At 47.9% G+C, this 20,728-nt stretch overlaps 1 protein-coding gene across 2 annotated transcripts in view; it reads right to left on the bottom strand.

Moving 5' to 3' along the window:
- LOC142574256 (uncharacterized) overlaps window positions 1-20,183 on the bottom strand; it is a 157,047-nt gene extending 136,864 nt beyond the window's left edge. Inside the window, exons 1-3 of one of the 2 annotated variants that reach the window (XM_075683384.1) lie at window positions 19,646-20,183; window positions 14,839-14,976; window positions 2,980-3,085 (exon numbers count right to left, since the gene is read on the bottom strand). In XM_075683384.1, the coding sequence (XP_075539499.1) occupies window positions 2,980-3,085; window positions 14,839-14,938 (206 nt within the window). In that variant the 5' untranslated portion in view covers window positions 14,939-14,976; window positions 19,646-20,183. The remainder of the gene's footprint in view (window positions 1-2,979; window positions 3,086-14,838; window positions 14,977-19,645) is intronic. The other variant, XM_075683385.1, reaches the window with a different exon arrangement.
- Window positions 20,184-20,728: the final 545 nt, after the last annotated feature.

Raw genomic sequence — 20,728 nt, 5'->3', positions numbered from 1 at the left:
GGGTAGCGAGAACAATTGAAGAGGCTCAATGTGTCCTCACGAATAAAAGTCAAAGTAGGAAAATAAAAAGAACGTAGTTACCTTTGCTGACTTTAGTCTCTTCACGTGAATGCTTTGGCGCAGGCGAAAAAAATGTTGATATTTTTTTCTGTGACATGATGCGACAAACGAACCACCACAATGCTTCGTCTCATCGGAACTCTCTGGGTGCTTTGTTACCTTATCTTATAGTGTGTTGATTTGACTTGCCTCGTTGCATGGTCGTATGTACGACTTTAGAAAAATCAATGCACCTTTGGCGTCAAATGTTTATAAGGACATTAAACTCACAAAGTTGTGGAACTGAAGATCGATAGCATGGAAATGTCAATGCGCCTTTCGCATCAAAAGTTTATCAGAACTTTATGCCCATAACGTTTCGAAATTGAAATCTATGCGCTCCGTAGATTTCGCGGCCTCCGCGAGAGGCCACAACGAACACGCTCGCCATCAAAGCGCTCTTGAAACTTTGCGCTTGCATGAGGCTCCTTGCGTTATGTGACTCCCGGTTACGGGCATCGCCGCGATACCCAGCCCTAGTTCGCAGTGTTCGTGCCGAAATGTCTGTTCGCGCGGAAAAAAAAGCATTCTAAACAAAATCCCGAATGATTTGCGGCCCCGGAGGTTGTTTGGGTCGGCGGTGCATGAGAGCACGAAATTATTTCGAGGGGGGAGGGGGGCTGAAGCCCCATAGGCCCCGCCTGTCTACGCCCCTGGCTGGCTTGTCCAAAAGATAAAACGCACCAGCCTAGGCTAGTAACTGGAGGAGCTACAGGCCGCTATCAAGCCATCACAGCCAATGATGCCGGTAAATGCTATGCTGCACAGAGGCAGAGCTAAGTCGCCCTCTCGAATTTTGCTCGCAAGGACTCGCCCTGCAGGCCTCTGGGACAGCACCTTGTTGTTCTTTCGTTTGAACAAGTGGCACCGACTGACCATAGAAGATCGAATAACAATCGGCCAATTTGCACAAAATGCGTTACAATATTAATTCTTTCGTAGCATTGAAAATTGTCCAGCGGCTTAATCCCAACGTGTAAGCTCCAAAAGAAAGCAGGAAAGAAACAATACAATCATGCTTAGGTTACGCTTGCTTATAGGTACCTGGAGGAGCTTCTTTCTAAAGAAGACAATCGCCGTCAACCAAGTAAAGAAGTCGTGCGTTTCTAGCTCGACAGACAGGAGAAGCGACAAAAGTGTGCAAATATGAATTTCTTGTCTGAATTTGGTCGTGCAGTTTGAAGATAGTTCCGTCTAGTTTGTGTGCTGGGCGAAATTCTCGGCTCTTTGTGAAAATAGGTGCTGATAGTCAGAATATGAGCACCCCCCCCCTCCCGATTTAGAAAACTTGTTCAGCATCGTTAGTCTCCAAAATCTACCTGCAGTAGATTTTGGAGACTAAGGGTGGTTGAAAGGCACAAGATACAATAAAACACGTGCTCAAAGGCAGACATCTTTTTTTCTAAGGCACCCAAATATAGGAAAAATTGGCAAATAAAACGGGAAGAACAGACATTTTCCTGTCGTTGCATGATTTCACAGATCAGCATATAGACAGTGGGACGGTAATAACGTCTACTGATAAACAAGGGGAGTTGATTTTGCGGAGCCGAGAATTCGTCTAAATATATGGAAGTAAATTTAAGTAGACTGATTGAAAAGTGCTAATCTAGATGATGAAAAGAATCTCAACACAGAACGTTTTCTGACTCTGTAAGCTATCTATCACTATAACAGTGATGGTGTGAAAATGACAGAAGCGTTTATCCAACAAATTCATCCTTGGGAAATTGAGAGGAAAAATAGTTAGCGTTGCTTGCACAGATAACAAGTATATTATCGAGAATCTCCTTTATATAACGTGTTAGGATTACACCAAAACTTTTTAAACTACAGGCCTCGAACAGCCCCAACGCAGACAAACGGTGGCGTATAAATATAGAGCCAATGGTCATTACAAAAATTAGGCCCGTTACGATGTCTGGCGACACAGCCTGGTGTCGTCTGAATGAGATTCACGCAGCCACAAAAGTGGTTTCGACTATCACAATCCGAAATATCACAGATAACGAAGGCAACAGCGCTTGAACATAAAGTTCAGCGTTTTCTATGACCTTGGGGAGTCGAAGACAGCTTGATGGCCTTTCGCTATAGGGAAAACACAGAGACGAATCTCAGGAGCGGCGGCTGCAGTGGAAAGGTCACACCCACGTTTTTATGCCGGGCTGACAAATATACAATAGATCATTAGCAGCGTGCATCTCCGCTTCCTCGGTGATTCATTCGTCGTACCAGGCCCCGGCGGCCGCATTTCGATGGGGGCGAAATGCGAAAACACCCGTGTACTTATATTTAGGTGCACGTTAAAGAACCCCAGGTGGTCGAAATTTCCGGAGTACTCCACTACGGCGTGCCTCATAATCAGAAAGTGGTTTTGGCACGTAAAACCCCATAATTTTTTTTTTCATTCGTCGCAGCCCTCTGGGACGACGTGTTCAATGAAAGACACTCAGTTTTCAACTTCGCGGATGACATTTTGCTACATGTATACACTGAATTTCATAGCGGAATAACAAAAATAGTACTGTTAACGTTGAGAGACAACGTTAACAACGTTAAAGAACAACGTTAACAGTTGTTAACGTTCTTCTTTTTCATGTATTTCTCCGTCCCCGCCGCGCGCTCTTCCTATACACGTATGACGCCGTAATTAAAGGCGTCGTCGTCATCTTCCACTACACACATAGTACTTCTGTCCGCTAGCTCAACCTCCCAAGGGGTGTTATTTCAGAAGGGATCGTTGCTAAGGTGGCATCACCTGTTCCAAGCTAACTAGAACCCTTCATGTACCAATGGGGCCGTCGGGAACCTTGGGAAACTAGTGAAGCTTGCCCTGATACAACACGGGAGGTCATGAGTTGCTATGAAAGAAGCACTTACTCTTCAATGGTAAGCTTCCTGTCAGATATATAGCATGTCGCTCGTTTGCACTCATCGTGTAATATATGCTGACTTTGAAAGAAATGCCGTCCGTACTGACAGGTATCTGGAAAACAGAAGCAAGCGGAAAGTGAATTACTTCCTTTATATAGCCTGGTCCTGCGTTGCACTTCACCCCCCCCCCCAAGATGTTCTGAAAAAGGAAAAAAAGTGTTTTAGAAGAGTAACAGAAAGTCGACGTTTTACCACTAATTCATTGTACAATCTTTTGAGAGTTCAAATGCAAAGTTATTGAGTTCTAGGGTTTTACATTCCAAATTCATTAAATATTTAGAGGCATTCCTAGTGCATGGGGAACTCCGCATTACCTTTGACCGCCCTGTGTTCCTTAACAAGTAACTGAGGGTTTCACTACAAGTTATTGTTGTTACTGCATAGACTTTGAATGCTATGCCTCTGCTCAATGATTGTATTCTCCTTTATTTGCTGCTCTTAAAATTTACCATGCCATTTCTTTATTTTTTTCCGGACACGCTTTACGCTTTACGATCTCCTCCTGTCAATTTCAATCTGAAATCCAAAGCACGGTACACGGTACTACCGGACACGGTGCGACTGGACGTACCCTTCGATGAGAGAGAGAGAGAAACATTTATTTGTCATCAGATTGGGCGACTTCCTCGCAGGGTGGAGCCCTTAGTTCAAGGCCCCATTGGCTCGCGCCACTCCGCGTGCCCGCCGGATCAGCCGTCGCTGCTCTTGCGGGTCTGAGCTGGTCAGCGCAGTCTCCCAGGAAGAAGGTGAAGGAATAGGGGAGTAGCCCGGAGGGTGTGGGCACTCCCAGGTGCAATGATATACTGTGGGCTTTGCTCCACAATAGGGACAGTATGAGGGATATTGTGTGGAGTGGAAGAGGTGAAGATAAAAGAGGCAGGGAAATGAATTAGCTTGAAGCTGTCGTCACGCGACGGCATCTTCTCGATTAAGGGAATTATGTGGTGGAGGGAAGTGTCTCCTGGTATCTCTGTAATATTGTAGAGTTTCAGTGTAGTTCAGTGGTTCTGTCGGTGCGTCGTCTGGGTTGGACAGCTCTTCCAATGGTGGCCGGTTAGCGAGCTCTCGGGCTACCGCATTAGCACGTTCATTACCATGGAGAGAGGCGTGTCCAGGTGTCCAGACGATACGCACTCTGTGTAACGCTGTGGGGTGTAATGATGTAAGGATGCGGTGTGTGTAGGGTGTCACCCTCCCTTGGGCCAAAGTCCTGCAGGCGGTTTGAGAATCAGTAACTACTGTGATAGGTCCATCCGGCGCCGGCATGGTTGAAGCGTGTACGATGGCTAGGGCAATAGCAGCCTCTTCCGCCGTGCCACTGTCCACAGTGTCGAGCGTGGCCGAAGCTCTCCGAATGTCTGCACTATCTAGTACGACTAGACATAGGGCACGTTTCTGTGGGTAGCGGGCCACGTCGGTGTATAGGACTGGAGTGTTTGATGTGCCATCGCCAAATAGGCGAGCCAGGGCTTGTGCTCTTACCTTTCGTCGACCTTTATGACGGTCAGGGTGCATATTCCGGGGAATTGGGGCCATGTGAATTTTGTTGCGAATGCTAAGCAGAAGAAGTGTGCGGTTTTCCTGTTGTGGTTTTCTTGGCATTTGGTATCTTAGCCGGGATAGAATGTGGCACCCTCGCATTGTTCGTTGCAGACGTTGCAATTGGCTGTTAAGATGGCCTTCAGCTAGTTCGCGGATGGTGTTGTGCACCCCCAGTCGTAGTAGGAGCTGCGTAGACGCATGTTGGGGTAGTCCCAGCGCTGCCTTTAGTGCCGTACGGAGGAGGGTGTCCATCTGGTGCATCTCAGTCTGAGTAACATTATGATAGGGGAGGTGGTAGGTTAATCGGCTATTTATGAGAGCTTGCACAATTCGGAGTACGTCTTTTCCTTTCAGTCCTTGTCGGCGGTTTGTAATGCGCTTTATCATGTGCGTTATTTGGAACGTTGTTGGCGGAGCCCGTGTAGGGTATGTGTGGCCTTCCCGTTGTGTTGTATGTGAAGGCCTAGTACAGGTAGTCTGTCTACCCTTGGAATAGTGTTGCCATTGAGATGCAATGTGATGGCTGGTGGAATATCAGCCTTGTTCCGTTTTTTTTTTAATACAAGCAAGAGCTCTGACTTCTCAACTGCGCATGTGAGTCCTCCGGCTGTTGCATACTCTTGAACTATATTTACGGCTTCCTGTAGTGCGTCTTGAATGGCGCCGCCTGACCCTGTGGTCACCCAGATTGTAATATCAACGGCGTACAGGGCGTGCTGCACGTTCAGAAGTTTGTCGAGGAGCGGTGGTAGCTTTGCCATCGCCACGTTGAACAGGGTGGGCGAGAGAACCGAACCCTGGGGAGTACCTCTGCCGGAAAGTTTTATGATATCCAACCGAATATCACCTAGGCCGACGGTGACTGTTCGGTCAGATAAAAAGGCTCGGACATAATCATAGATGCGCTTTCCGCATAGGGAGAATGCAAGGTTGTTTAGAATGAGGTCATGTGAGACGTTATCGAAGGCTCCTTTGAGGTCCAACGCCAGAATGGCTCTTGTTTGAACTTTACTTGGACTATCCACAACATCCTCCTTAAGTTGTAGGGGTATGTCCTGCGCAGACAGGCCTGGTCGATAGCCGAATAAGGTATTGGGGAAGAATTGGTTCGCTTCGAGGTGAGGCTGGAGGCGATTTAGAACTACGTGCTCGAAGAGTTTGCCAATACACGAAGTCAGGGAAATGGGTCTGAGATTTTGGAGGGACAGCGGTTTCCCGGGTTTCGGAATTAAGGTGATATCGGCGTGTCGCCATTCCTGTGGAAGCGTTCCGTTTTTCCAATTGTCGTTGTAGTATGCAGCGAGTTGCCGTATGGCCTAGTCGTCGAGGTTGGGTAGCAATGCATAGTGAATGCCGTCTGCTCCGGGCGCCATGTTTCGTCTTATGCCGTGTAGGGCTGCCCTCACTTCTGTCTCTGTAGTATCGCCGTCCAACTGGGTTTCTTCCTCGTGTGGATAGTCTTTGTACTCCGGTCGGTGGCCTGTAGCAATGTATCTTTGTTGCAGTGTTTGGAGGAGCGCGTCATCATCCATTTGTTCTTTGTGGATGATAGTGCGGACTGTGTTCGTTGTGTGCGTTTTTGTGTGCGTTGGGTTGAGTAGTGCTCTGAGGAGGGACCACGTTTTGCAACTACTTAGTGTGCCATTAAAGCGGTCGCAGAGGTTGTGCCAATTGTTATTAGTGAGGCTGGTGGCGTATTCTTCAGCTTCTGCTGTGATCCGGGCGATTCTTTGTTTCAGCCTACGGTTGTGCCTCTGCCTCTTCCATCGTTTGGTCAGGCCTCTTCGAGCATCCCAGAGATGGAGCAGATGTCTGTCCACATCCGGTGTCTCCGTTGTTGCAGTAAGTTGCTTGGTGGCTGCTTTAAAATCTGCTTGTAGCTGTTGTGTCCACTCGCATAGAGATGGCGGGTCGTGTTGTTCAGATTTGGTTCTGTTGCGCCGGAAAGTATCCCAGTTCGTTATTTTAATTGAACGTTCTGGGGTGCGTATGGCCACCAGTTGGACTTCTGTGGCTAAAATGCTGTGGTCACTGCCCAGATTCTCCATTAGGTTGTTCCAGGAGCATTGAGTCAACCCCTTGACCATTGTGAGATCAGGGCAGGTATCCCTGCTTACGCTGTTGCCCGTTCTGGTTGGTGTGTCAGGTTCTGTTAGCAGAGTGAATTGATGAAGGTTCATGGCGTGGGCTAGACGGCGGCCTTTTGGAGTTTCTGTTTGGTACCCCCAGGCTGGGTGGGACGCATTGAAATCTCCCAGAATAATCGACTTTTTGGCTTGTTTACCGGCGGCCGAAAAATGTTGTCCGAAGTCGTCTCTTCGCGATTTGGGTGCAGTGTAGATATTAAGTAAAAACAAGCTGGTTTCATATCGATTCCTAGGTACTATTTCTAAGAGCACATGCGGAATGTGGGAGCTGTCGAGCGTGTGCTCGATCAGTGATTTGTTTGGACGCAAGGGTGGCAGCTAATGGTTGTTTTGTGGTGTCATGTTTGTCGGTGTATGCATTGTATCCAGTGAGTGTGGGAGTGCAATGTACTTCTTGAAGTGCTATAACGTCTGGTGGGTGAGGACGTGTGGCTAGGAACTGTGTGAGGGAACCCTTCTTCCTTCGGTACCCTCTACAATTCCATTGCCACACCCGGAAGGTGGTGGTAGTGCGCCTCTTAGGTTTGCTGGCCATGATTGGTTGATACCGCCGCGCTTGTGAGGGCAGGTGTAGTTGTACGAGCCGGAAGGGTATAAGGTTGTGACCTTCTTGGTTCTCTAGTGGCGTTAGTGTCATGTGGAAGCGAGTCGTTTTGATGGCTGAAAGTTGAGCTAAAAGTTGCACTGATGAACTGTTTCATGTCAGTCATGGCTTCTTGTATGACCTGTTGTAGCATGTGCTTGACATCAGCCATGATCTCTTCCTTCATTTTTTGCATCTCCACTCTTAAAACAGTCGCCATTTCCTCTATCATTTCGCACACTTCTTGTTTGGTGCAGGAATTGTGAGGGAGTTTCTCAGGTGCGAGTGTGTGTGTCTGGGTGAGTGAAAGCGTCGCTGTGGGAGACTGTTTTGTTTGTTTGTTTGCTGTGCGGACAGAGGGGAAGGAAGGGAGGAGGAAAGAGGGGAAACTGCGCTGACCAATTCACCGCTGTCGCCTTCCTGGTGTGATGGTCGGGCGTTTTCGTCCACGCGGCCTGAGGTTCCTTCGGCGGCTGCTTCTGCTGCATCAGGCTGCGGCTCCCAGATCGGCTTCGACCGCGTGGTTGCTTCAGGTCTTTAGTCGGCCTGCGGACCCGGGACCTACTGCGACTTTGGGACTGGCTGTGTCCCCGGGATCGGTAGCGAGGACGACCACGTGTTGCATCAGTAGTCGCAGGTGCCGCACCGTTGAATGTCGTTACCTTGCTGGACTTCTTGTCGTGCTGGAGTTGTTGCTCCGCCATATTCTGCTGCTCTCGGAACAGGTGGCTCTTGTTAAAGGGTTTGCGTTGCCTTACAGGACATCGAGAGCCAGTGGCGGGGTGCTCACTACCACAATGAAAACATTTCAGCGTGCAATCATGTCCTTCGGAGGGGCTGGAAGTTCCGCAAGCAGCACACCGGGGTTTATCCGGGGTTGGGCAAATATCCGCTCGATGACCCGTGGAGAGGCACACGCTGCACAGCTGCTGTCGGGGTTTGTGAATGTAGCACCGGTATTCTGCTCCGTAATAGTAGATGTACCGGAGAACCCGAATACCACAGAACGTGATGATGGCCGTGGCTGAATTTCCAATGATTCTTGCATGCAGGACCTGAGCCATCAGTGATCGGATATTTGTCATGAGCGTTGTCGGCGTTGTGCTCTTTTCTATGCCGGAGATAACTCCTTTGCAGGAAGCATCCGGAGCAGCCACCATCGGCCTGAACCTCGTACTGCTTGTTTTCCAGGCATATACACTGGATCAGCTGCAGTCTTGCCACTAGTTCTTCGTCCGGTGTGCTGACCACTGCGACTTTCCGCTCTCAGCGTGCGCGGATGGTTAGCTGGTGGAGCGTGCTCTCGTTTAATTGAGCCGTTGTGCCTATATCTCTGGCTATAAAGTGCTGCGGCCACTCACCGACATTCAGTCCATCTCTCGGTCGAAAGACTACTTTCAAGTCGTCGATCGGTAGCGGGGGCAGCGGCGAGCTCTTATTTCGCAATGTCAGATGTAGGTGGTGCTTCTGTGCGGGTTCGGTGTTGGGTGGCAAGCTCGACGTAGCTTGGACCTGTTTCTTGCGCTTTCAGACCACGAGAAACCAAGTCCCGTCTTCGTTGTCTTGAGTCAGTTCTTGATCCATAGCGGCGGCTGGTGTGGTTTCGTCCAATGCTGCAGCAGGCAGGGGGTCTCGGGCAGCCATCGTCACGGTAGCAGTGCAGTGGGCATGGGCGGCACGCGATGCTGTCACGCCGTAATCGCGGCGCCTACGTTAGGCCTAGCGCTGCGACCTGCTCGCCTCGAAATGTCCAAGGGCCGAGGTCTCACCGGATCTGGGAGATCTTGGTCTCAAAAGATTTCACCCGTTAAGATCCGTCAACTAGTGGTGGTAAGCACGTTGTAGAAACAAAAGATCAGCTGTGAGGTGTTCCAAGAGCCGGAGCCCATTCGGAGTTCGTCCTTCACACGCTGTCTTCTTCTCGTCGATGAGCTTCGTGCATCCCTGGTCCAAACATCAATTCGAGTCTCGAGAACCTCCATCGATGTTTCCCTCGTATAAAGCCGCATCGTCCATACATGCAGCTGGTCGTACTTCGGAAACGCGAGGGATGGACCACTTCCCGAGTTCAATGTCAGCTCTCAATTTTAGAATATCGCCGACAACGGTGTACATCAAATGCACCGACGGGGAAAAAACATAAGACAGGTGGAAACCGATAAATTATGGCGACAACCAAGACATGAACAAGTGGTGGCCGCAATAACTCAATGTATAGAAGAATGCACTACCTCCGCCCCAAAGCACCCTGCTATACCAACTACTCACGAAAATTTTGAAAGTTTACTTTGCGGGTTGAAGGCATACTGGACAAGAAATTCAGTGCCCTTCCACTCTGTGAAGAAAGATGAGCATCGAAGCAGTGAATGCGGGCCACCTATCTTCAGGATAGGCCCGCGTATCGGGAGTGCTTGACGCCTGCTTAACCTCCACCGCGGGTCGGCCCGGCATTGCGCTATCTTTGGGATCGGTCCACGTACAGGGAGTGCATAATGCCTGCTTCACCTCCGCCGCGTTGGGTCGGCCCGGCATTGCCCTGCCTTAAGGATCGGCCAATGTATGGGGAGTGCTTGACGCCTGCTTAACCTCCACCGCGGGTCGGCCCGGCATTGCACTATCTTCAGGATCGGTCCACGTACAGGGAGTGCATAATGCCTGCTTCACCTTCGCCGCGGCAGGTCGGACAGACATTGCGCTATCGTCAGGATCAGCCCACGTATAGGGAGTGCATAATGCTTGCTTCACGTCCGCCGCGGCGTCTAGGCCAGGTATTGCACTATATTCAGGATCGGCCCACGTATGAGGAGCGCTTGACGCTTGCTTCAACTCCGCCGCGGGTCGGTCCAAAATTGTACTATCTTCCGGATCAGCCCACGTATAGGGTGTGCATATTCCTGCTTCACCTCCGCCGCGGCGGTTCGGCCCGGCATTGCACCGTCTTCAGGATCGGCCGACGTATTTGGAGCGCTTAACACTTGCTTCACCTCCACCGCAGGTTGGCCTGACGTTCCTCTATCTACAGGATCAGCCCACATATAGGGAGTACATAACATCTGCTTCACCTCCGATGCGGCGGGTCGGCCAGGCATTGCACTATTTTCAGGATCGGCCCAAGTATTGGGAGCGCTTAACGCCTGCTTCACCTCCGCCGCGGCGGGAAGGCCCGGCATTGCGCTGCCTTAAGGGTCGACCCATGTATTGGGAGTACTTGAGGCCTGGTTCACCTCTGCCGTGGGTCGGCCCGGCATGCACTATCTTCGGGATCGGCCCATGTATCTGGAGCGCTTAACGCCTGCCTCACTTCCGCCGCGTCGGGTCAGCCCGGCATTGCGCTGCCTTAAGGATCGGCCCATGTACGGGGAGTGCTTGACGCCTGCTTAACCTCCGCCGCGGGTCGGCCCGGCATTGCGCTGTCTTCAGGACCGGCCCACGCTGGTTCTTGACGCCTGCTTCACCTCCACCGCGGGTCGGCCCGGCATTGCACTATCTTCGTGATCGGCCCACATATAAAAGGAGACGAAATCCGCCAGAACCTAGCCATAAACAACTCCGCTGTGAAAGCGTGGGGCACAAAGAAGACGGAAGACCTCCGGGCCTGTCGGCGGGCCCAAAGTAGATAGCAAAGAACACTCAGACTAAGAAGGCAACGGTTCGTAGGCTTCTCCGTTCAGAAGTCGGTAACCAAGATCTGACATGTTATAAAGGCAGCTACACACAGCCGCAGTAGCTTTATTCATTCATTGCACTATCAAAGTCTGAATACATGGCACTTTATGAAGTGCCGGGAAGTATTGTCTACTTCTCTCTAAAAGAGGACCTTTTGCACTAAATACTAGCCTACTCTCGCCCACCGCAACAGACTATTGGATACTTCTTTGGATCGGCCTTTCTTTTTAGAGGAGCTGGCGGCAGCTATTCCTAATGTAAACAAGGACTCAACACCATGTTATGATGAAATCAGCTATCAGGGGATTGCGCAACCATCGTGATATGCTCGACTCTGTTCCTTAGATATCTGCAACTCTTCGTGGATAAGCGATGGAGAAAATTATTTCAATGCTCCAGCCTAGGCTTGAAAGCTACCAACTAACTGTGGTTCGTTCTAACATTTAGCGTTCCATAAATTTTATGGCAAGCTAAATTTTTGGGAATCTTATGGTTGAAAACGCTCATAAGAAAATACCATGGTGCCTTGAAACTAGGCGCGCATATTCATAAATGATTAGGTTCGAACAGTTCCACACTGGACAATGCCAGTGGTCTTGCAACATTTGTCGAAGAGGAACACAATCTTACACAGGCTCCAATCCCCATTTCCTGCATATAGATGCTCCGTTTGACTCGGTACTTCACACCGAAAATCTTTAAGCTCTACGTAGTCTAGTTCTTGGAGTGTGACTCAAAAGTTGGATTGCTAATTATTTCCAAGGGCGACAGCTATTTCTGAGCTGTCCGAGAGGCTCTACTTCATATTACGCTGTCGAGAAAGGAGTGGCATAGGGCACAGCATTGAGGCACTGATTGTTTACCAGCACTTTTATTCACCTGACGATAAGCCTGCCACGTGGTGCGCATGTGAATTTCTATGTGGACGACATCTGCATTTGGAATGAGTGACGCTCGCATGAAAACATCGAATAGTAAGTCCTATGCAGAGAAAATTATTGCAAAGGTCTTTACACGGAGGCATGTGGATCGGTAGCCTGGTACTCAGTGGCTGCGCACTTCCATATGTGAAAACTCAAATGCTATTAGGTGTAGTGGTTTCCAGAAGGTTGACTTGGTCACAGTTGGTAAATAAATTGTTCTAGATCTCTGCAGTATGCCAAATATTCAGACACATGGCTGGATTGCAATTGAGCAGCTACAGGTGAATGATGCTCATTCATAAACATATGTAGATGGTACTCTGCTCCAAAGCCTGCCGATTCATTGAATCTCTATCACAAGTAACAGCAAACACTAAGCATCACGTAATAGGTGTCTGCGAATGCGCCTTGTTCTTCGAAAGGGGTCATCAGGCCCGGGAACCGTCGCATCGGCGGGATACTTAGGACTTGGCCATGTTAAAGCCGCAAGAAACACTTAGTATTCGTCTTGGCCACGTTCTACAGGCCACGATGCATTTTGTACGCCACGTTGTTGCAACATCTACCACCTCCAGCTTTGTACATGTTGTTGAAGACATCTCGGTATGTCCTTCTACCCAGGTACTGCATCTCATACCATCGTATTTCCTCCTTTTAAACTCTCAACTCATAATGTCGTATTAACTATACTGAGTTCTATGCGAAAAATAACAGACCTCAAGTTTATAATCTCCAAAATTGCCTGTGCTATATCATTAAGCATTACTCTGATATGACTGACATCTTTAGCAATCGCTCCTCAACCAACCAGAGCTCTTCCTGTGATGTTTTTGCTCCGTCAACAAGTCAATAGCACTCATAACACCTTGAGAAAGCAGTGTAATGTACTGCAGCAGAACTGTATGGCATCAAGAAAACTGTTCATTGCATGTTGCGACAGTGGTCACTAGGACTAGGATATATTTACAGCTCTACAAAAGGTTAGCAACTTGTACAGGACTCAGAGCTATCATCATGTAACTATAGATATCGGCTACTTTTACCACCTTGGCTAGGCCGCTAGCCACTCCATTACATTCTAGTGGGTTCCAGAAAACTGTGGTCCTCACAGAAATAAGACAGCGGATGACGTAGCCCACAGGACTCTTCAGTACAGGAAATTCGTAAAGATAAACTTTACAAAAAGTGATGCATTGGCGACGGCGACAATTGATGCTCGTGCGGAAAGGAACCACGTCTGGACCAAGTCAATACATCATCAGACTTTCCTTCGCACGGTAAACCCCGACTTCAGATAGAAACATCCGCGCCAACTTATACAGTGGCAAGAAAGTTTCAGTCCTCGTCTTCGTATAAATGTCACATTTACAAGCCGCAATTTGTGCCCACTTGAGCAATCTACCGATCCCTACTGCGGCAATTGGGGTTCTACAGAAAGTTAGAGCATACCCTGTAAGAATACCCAGATTATATAACTGAAATAACATTTTGTAAGAACGAAATAAGCTAAGCTAAATCATGCCCCACTAATGCAACGAAGCACATTAGGCTCTATGCTTCGTCCTTCTAAGCAGCGGTAAGTTTTAAGATTGTTCTCTCCTATCGTAGGGATATTGGCATGCTTTGCTGTTTAGAAAATTCTGCACATACACATCAGAATTACCAAATTGAATTTTACCACAGCATTCATTTTGGATGCAACAAAACGAACATAACTTCAACAGGTAAATACGAAGTCCAGCTTTGTCACACGCTTTATTTTCTTTTCTCCATCCTATCTCTTTCTCTATCTCTTGCCAATATTTTCTTATACAATGCACTACGCTATCAGGTTGTTATTGTTAGCTAGTCTCAAGTTTGCTACCTAAGCTATGGGAGACCTTCGAATTCTGCAAACGCCATCCTCTCTGCTACTGCATAGCTGGTAGAAGGGCAGATGGCGCCAATAAACAGCAAATGCAGACCTTAGTGGCAGCACTGGAACAATCCCGTTGACGTTGCCTTAAGTACACGCGTAAAGTTATGAAACTAATCATACGCATCAGTGAAATGACAGGGAGAAACGGTTATCAAAATCCTATCAAGGAAGAAGAGGTTAAGGCCTGAACAAAGGCCATTTATATTGCGTGCATAGATTCCATAGTGGCAATGTTCATAGCTCGCATGCCGCTAGTGAGTATTGCACAGGAGATGCGTTTCGATTATGTATACGATTCATACGGGCGGAAGGGTGGAGGGGGGCATTCCTATCTTTGCTTTATTCACACCACTAAATGTCTAGGAGTTCACAGAATTTTTTTAGCTTGAATATACATGTATCTTATGTTGCATGGAGGACCGGACGATGTCAAAATTATTGGCATGAAAAATATCGTTGCCCAGGTAGTAATTAAAAAAATTGACTAGCTCTTATCTTTCTCTTGTATTTGTCATCGTGCGACGCTTGTTGCATTTGCGGAATTGAAGATGAGCAATAGTGGAATCATCTGCTTAGCCGAAATTTGTTACCTCTAATACCACTTTTGCTATATCCGCCCCAATAGTTTGATAGGAAAACGTATTAGCGTCCCAGTTAGGATTGTCCTGAGCAATTCGTGGGGACGCTTTCAGGAAACTGTGGAATGAAACGCTTATATATTTCGTAGCAGACAGTAGGGATGCATATGCAAAAAATAACAATGTGAAGCTTCTGCAGAGAATGTATTACTTTACAACTTCTTAACTTCTGTTTCGCTATTCCAACTGGTGGCTATGAGTGTGTAAATAACATAAAGGTAATCTAGTGAATATTCTATTTAGCGACATTTGCATGGGGTTTTTCACACAGGTAACTTTTGCCACTTCCACAAGAACACGCGACAACCAGGAACAGGCGACCTCTAAAACGACTGAGTATTGAACAGAAATAAACGTGCTATAAGGGATCTATAAACATTTTACTTACACCTTAAAAAGGCCACTTTGCCGGCTTCAAGTGCGTGTACTTGCATACAGCACAGCACAGTCCAGATAAAACAGCACATGTGAAACGACGTCGATGCCATATATTTAGTTTCCGCCGCTTCAAGCCCTGCAAAATGTACTAAAAAACATTTCGTGGAACGGACTGTAATTAATTTACAAAATTTCTGTATTATTTAAGATACAAAAAACATGCACGAAAATAATGATGTGACGAGATCATTCATGTTATACTAGGATAACCTCCCAAGTAGCTCATTGGCAACAGCGTTCGGCTGCTGAGCTAATGTTGAGGGATCGATTCATGATCGAGCTGACATATTTATACGGGTAGAATGCGTAAACACCCGTGTACTTAGGTTTCATTCCCGCTAAAGAAGCCCAGATTAGTGAAATCCGCCATTAAAGGGGCCCTTCACCAGGTCTGGCCATTTTGAGCTGACAAGCGCCGAGTATACATTCCGCGATAACGATCGTATGTGCAAAGTATTACACCACTATGCGTCGCATAAAGATATGAAATTTCAAACCGAACGCCGTTTCTCCTTCTCCTCGCAGCCGCCGCGCTCCAAGCCGGACGGTGACGTAGTCGTGCCTCTGCGCCTACGTAGTAGTGTCCGCAGTGTGACGTTGGTCGTGGTGACACGTGACTTTGAGAATTATTCAAGACAACATCTGTCATCTGTGCGATCGGTTGCTTGAATTGACGAATTGAAGTTTAGAGAAATAATAAAACACACAAACGGAATGTCAGTGTGCTTTTTTTTTACTTCGCACCGAAGCAAGAGAGGTGTACTTCCGCTTCGTCTGCTTGTTCCCAAGGTCGTGCGGTCCCGTGCGCAGATACCGAAACTATGCCATTTTCTACCGTGTTCCAGCGCGTGATCATGCCCTGCGATTCGCTCGTTCTGCATCAATACTCGTGTAACACTGAATTATGCCGCCAGTCATGTTTCCTTGTGCACAGCGTGCCAAATCTCACGCTGCGCGAACGAGACAACAGCTCGCACGCGACGCTGTCGGCGGAAGTGAGTAGCGCCGAAAAAGAAAAGCGAGGAGCAAAAAAAATGAAGGCGGGGCCTGTGACGTATGCATCACGCGATCCTCGAGGTACAGTATGGGAGAACGCAAGGAACGAATTTCGCTTGCGTAGGCTAGACGGGGCGAGTGGAGAGAGCGTCTTGACTTGGCAGTGGAGCCCGCCTGCAGAAATCATGGGTTCGCGGCACTCAAATATTTCAATCTCGGCTATTAATGAGCCGATTTCAAAACTTTTTTGCGGCAGAACGCTCCCTAGAGGACAGGGAACTTCCAGCGTATAACCAAAACTTGCTGTGGGGCCTGGTAAGGGCACTTTAAACAAACAATTAGAGCGTCCTTCAAAACCCACTGTACTGTGTTGTGTCGTTTAGCCATGGAGCTAAATTTCAATTCGGATACCGGAAACCAGTTCTGCGGAAATCCACAACGTCCTGAAAGTTTCATGAAGTGGAATAATTATCATTCGCCAGACAGTAGCAGCGAGCTACAAACTAGACTTTCAAGCGTTCCTGCGGAACAAACCTTCGTTGTTGAAGCAAAACTTGGCTTGGCTCATGGAGCGAATTTCCAGGGCTGCCGCTTTATTATTCGAGTTCTACAGAAGGCTGGCAGAACATTTTCATCTTCTTTTTCTTCTTTAATGTGTCGCCTACGAGATCTTAGGGCGAAGCCGAAATAATTTACGACTTCAAGTACATGGACACTGAATATGGTAAATTGTTTTTCAGAAATCCGCTAGGTGGAGGAAATATAGTGAAACAGAAAACTGGCATCTACCCAGTAGCATTGCACCAGGCTACAAAAGAAACCGATAGAGTTATCTCCAAATAGAACCTTTACCCTTGAAAAAAAAATTTGCCCATGGCTTCGAGTCGAAGACAGAACGAGCACATTTCCAGACCGTCAGCTCTAGATACCGTCTGCGCGAACAATGAAGCTAGCATATCCGATGTTAGGACGATATAATGAAAAGCAAGGACACTGAATACAGCAAATTAGTTCTGCGGAGATCCGCAAGCTGGAGAGAGAGTGAACTAAACTTTCATTTTCCGAAACGGTAAACCGAGTCAGAACCCGGTTCACCCTAGGTGGGAGGATTCCTTATTCCAAGAACCCTTTGGCTTGGGCCGCCTCTTTGGCCCGGGCGACGAGACTGCGTTGGTCGTCCAGGTCATCGGAGGAAAGCTTGGCCTCCCACGTTTCGGTTATCGTATGGATCTGCGGTGAGTTGGGGCGCTCTTTTTGTGCTTCTATGGGGCGGCTTTCTTTGGAGTCGTCTTGTGGAGCTTGTGACGTAGGGTCTGTGGATGTGTCACGCAGTGGGCAATCCTGGACCATGTGTTGCAGGGTGTCTGGAACGTCGCAATGGGGGCATATGTACGAGTACTGCGTAGGATACAGTCTGTGCATGATTATTCCGTGCACGTAGGTATTGGTCTGTAGGCGGCGCAGGATGACTTCTTCCTCTTTGCTCAGATTCTTGTGTGGTAAAGCGTACGTTCTTCTGCTGAGTCACTGGTGTTGCAGAAGCTCCGAGTACTTTAGGGCGATGTCATCAACGTTGGTGGCCGGCCTAGTGTGGTATGGCAGGAAAGCCCGGCTGGTATGCTCGCGGGCAGCGGCGTGTGCCGCCTTATTTCCTGTCATGCCCTGATGGCCTGGAACCCAGTTGATGCAAGTGTCAGGGAGCGGGGCGCGTGCGATGTGATTTATTAGTATTTTGAACGCTGTTTCTGATACGCGGCCTTTTTGATAGTTGCGAGCTGCTGCTTGGGAGTCTGTTAGTATTACTGCTACTTCAGAGCAAGTTGTTATTGCCAGAGCAATTGCCGTTTCCTCTGCAGTCTCAGGGGCTCTTGCTCGGATGGCGACAGCTGCAAGTTCGTTGCCTTGGTGATCCGTGACGCTTAGGGCAAAGGCGTTTCGTTTAATATACCGGGCAGCATCGGTGTACCTCGTATCAGGGTCTCTCCCGTATTTCTTGCTGAGTGCGCGGATTCTGCTTTGCCGACGCTCCTTATGATAAGTTGGATGCATATTGCGCGGTATTCTTGCAACGCTGATGCAGTCCCGGACTGCAGGTGGGATTCTTGCTTTCTGGTCTGTGTCTGCAATGAAGCTTTCACTGTATTTGAGGTAGCGCAAAACTGCGCGTCCGGTGGGTGTGAGCTTGAGCCGCTCTAGTTGGCTGATCTTATGAGCCTCGACAAGCTCTTCCCACGTATTGTGGACGCCAAGCTTTAGGAGTTTCTCCGTTGATGCCATGGGTGGGAGCCTCAAGGCTACTTTGATTGCCTTTCGAATGACAACATTGAGTTTCTTGATTTTAGCCGGCTTGAGCGTCAAGTAGGGAGTTCCGTAGGTGATACGACTAGTTAGGAGAGCTTGAATCATGCTTAGTGTGTCGTGCTCCTTGAGTCCGCTTCTTTGGTTTGTGATCCTCTTGACGAGGTGTGCAACTTGTGACAATGTGCGCTGGAGACGCGGGAGAGTGGCCGCCCCTGATCCGTCCTTGTGGATGTGAAGTCCGAGTACGCGAAGAGAGTCGACTGTAGGGATCTTGGTTCCGTTGGGCGAGACGCTAGGATCGGGCTCGATATAGTTAGGTGGTCTTCCTCGTGTCCGTGCTCTCAGGACGAGAAGCTCCGACTTTTCGGGTGCACCTTGGAGACCGCAGTCTCGGAGGTATCTTTCGATAGTATCGACGGCTTCTGGTAGATTGCGTTGGATTGGGACGTGTCTCATATTGCAGGGACTGGAAAATTTAAAAGCGAGATTCAACAGCACCAGAAAGGTGCCGTAAAAGGCAACGCAAACTCGACCACCTTGACGGAGCATTTTGAATCATCTAACCATAATGACTCAGAAGCTTTTTTTGTTCAATCTTTTTTTCTGCTCTCGGTGCCATTACGCATACAATTCAGAACGTAAATGATTGCAATGCAATAAGCATTAGAGGGTCCGATTATTCGTATAATATCCATCCACCACCCCTACTGCTGTCCCGTGTCTCTGTACATAATTAATTAAATTCCGCGTTTTACTTGCCAAAACCACAATTAGATTATGTCGCACGCCATATAGTTTGGTCTCGACATTAACTTCACCACCTGGGGTTCTTTAACGTGCGCCCAAATCGTAGTAGTAGCTATCAGCGCAGTAATTAACAAGATGACAAAAAACGACTAGAGGGGAGACAGAGCGACGACGTGTCCAAATAAGACAGCGTATCTGTGTGCATGGGTTCCAAATAAAACCTATCGGAAAACAGTGCTCTGTCTGTGTTCTCGTCGTTTTTTTCCCTCGTATCCGTTTGTGAATTTCTGCCCTGATCTGCACGCTCTGCACGCACTCAGAGCGGCACTTTATTCAATCTATGTACACGAGGGTTTCTTTGCATTTCGCCCCCATAAAAATGCGACTGCCGCGGCCGAAATTGAATCCGCCACTTCAAACTCAGTTTCCCAACGCCATCGTCGCTAAGCTACCGCCGTAGGTCGGACACTTGTCGCACGCCAGTGTAAGGATCAGCGCACCGATGCCTTTTCGGTGTCTTCAGGATAAGCCTGTATCATAATGCGTTGACGCCTTCCGTTTTCGGACGCCTTCGAGCAATCTGCACTTTGCTAACGCTCATTAAAACAGCGATGATGGAAAGTGAATTTTATTGCCCTTTCATATCACTAAACGCAGAAGCTTTCCTGCAATTTGTGCTGCTGTGGTAAACTGAGCAGATAAAGTGAACTTACCTGATGGCACGATTGCGGATGAGACGGCTTTCTTTGTGAAGCGGGCACGGCAGGCAACACGCGTATGCTCTTTAGAGGAAACGGAGGCAGAGTGTGACGGAGCTCTTTAAGAAAATGTGTACTTTCACATAGACGAGAAAAATATAAACGTTAATATACAGATGTGATTTATGTGTCACGTCTCTCCTGAAGCTTTCGGAAGTAACAAATGCTAAGCGAGTGACTCTAGATTACGATGGGACATCAATATAACGATCTTTTTATCGTTGACTTGCGGCGCCGTAGAGGACTGGCGTATCGTAGAAAGCGTCAGAGAAGCTTCTAAAGCGGTATGTTTTACTTGCCTTCTTTGGCGATACTAGCAAAAGGTCATGTGCTTTGTGATTTCCCTAAGTACGTGCAAGAGCGTCATAAGTTGAGGAATGACCTTAAGCACCTCGACAGCCCTCCGCCTTCATATGTTGTTAGCTTAGGCAGTTGGCCAGACGTTAAACAGAGTTTCAGGGCTATCCAAACTTGCTCAACAAACAAGGCCCGACTTTTTTTTAATGTACGAGCCTGAACTGTAGGCACTGAGTAGTCGAAATTATTTGCTGTATGTTTTACATCCTCCTCTCGTCGTTGTCACCAAATCATGTGCCTCTCCCTTCCTTCTTTCTTTCCCTCTTCCCCTTTCGACAGTGCAGAGTAGCTGGCTAGAGGAATGTACCTCAGGCCGACCTCTCTGCATTTCGCATCATTAAATCTTTCTCTCTCTCTCTTTCTCATGACCTCAGTTTTCCCTGGCACCCTTATTCGGTAAATCTACCAGCGTGTTCGCGCGCAGCATGCATGATTGTCAAGAATGTATTTATTTGTTATTTATTTATTTTTCCTTTATTTATTTACTTACTGACTTACTTACTTACTTACTTACTTACTTACTTACTTACTTACTTACTTACTTACTTACTTACTTACTTAATAACTTATCTATTTATTCAATCATTTTCATACTCTCGGGACCCGTGGGCATTACAGAGACAAGTGTTCTAAGAATAAATTGCGAATTACAACTTTAAATGAAGCAGGGTCTCGATTGCA

The sequence above is a fragment of the Dermacentor variabilis genome, chromosome 3, assembly GCF_050947875.1.
Source record: "Dermacentor variabilis isolate Ectoservices chromosome 3, ASM5094787v1, whole genome shotgun sequence".
NCBI classification, from domain to species: domain Eukaryota; kingdom Metazoa; phylum Arthropoda; class Arachnida; order Ixodida; family Ixodidae; genus Dermacentor; species Dermacentor variabilis.
The sequence above is the reverse complement of the archived record's forward strand: the minus strand, read 5'-3'. Positions and strand labels throughout refer to the sequence as shown.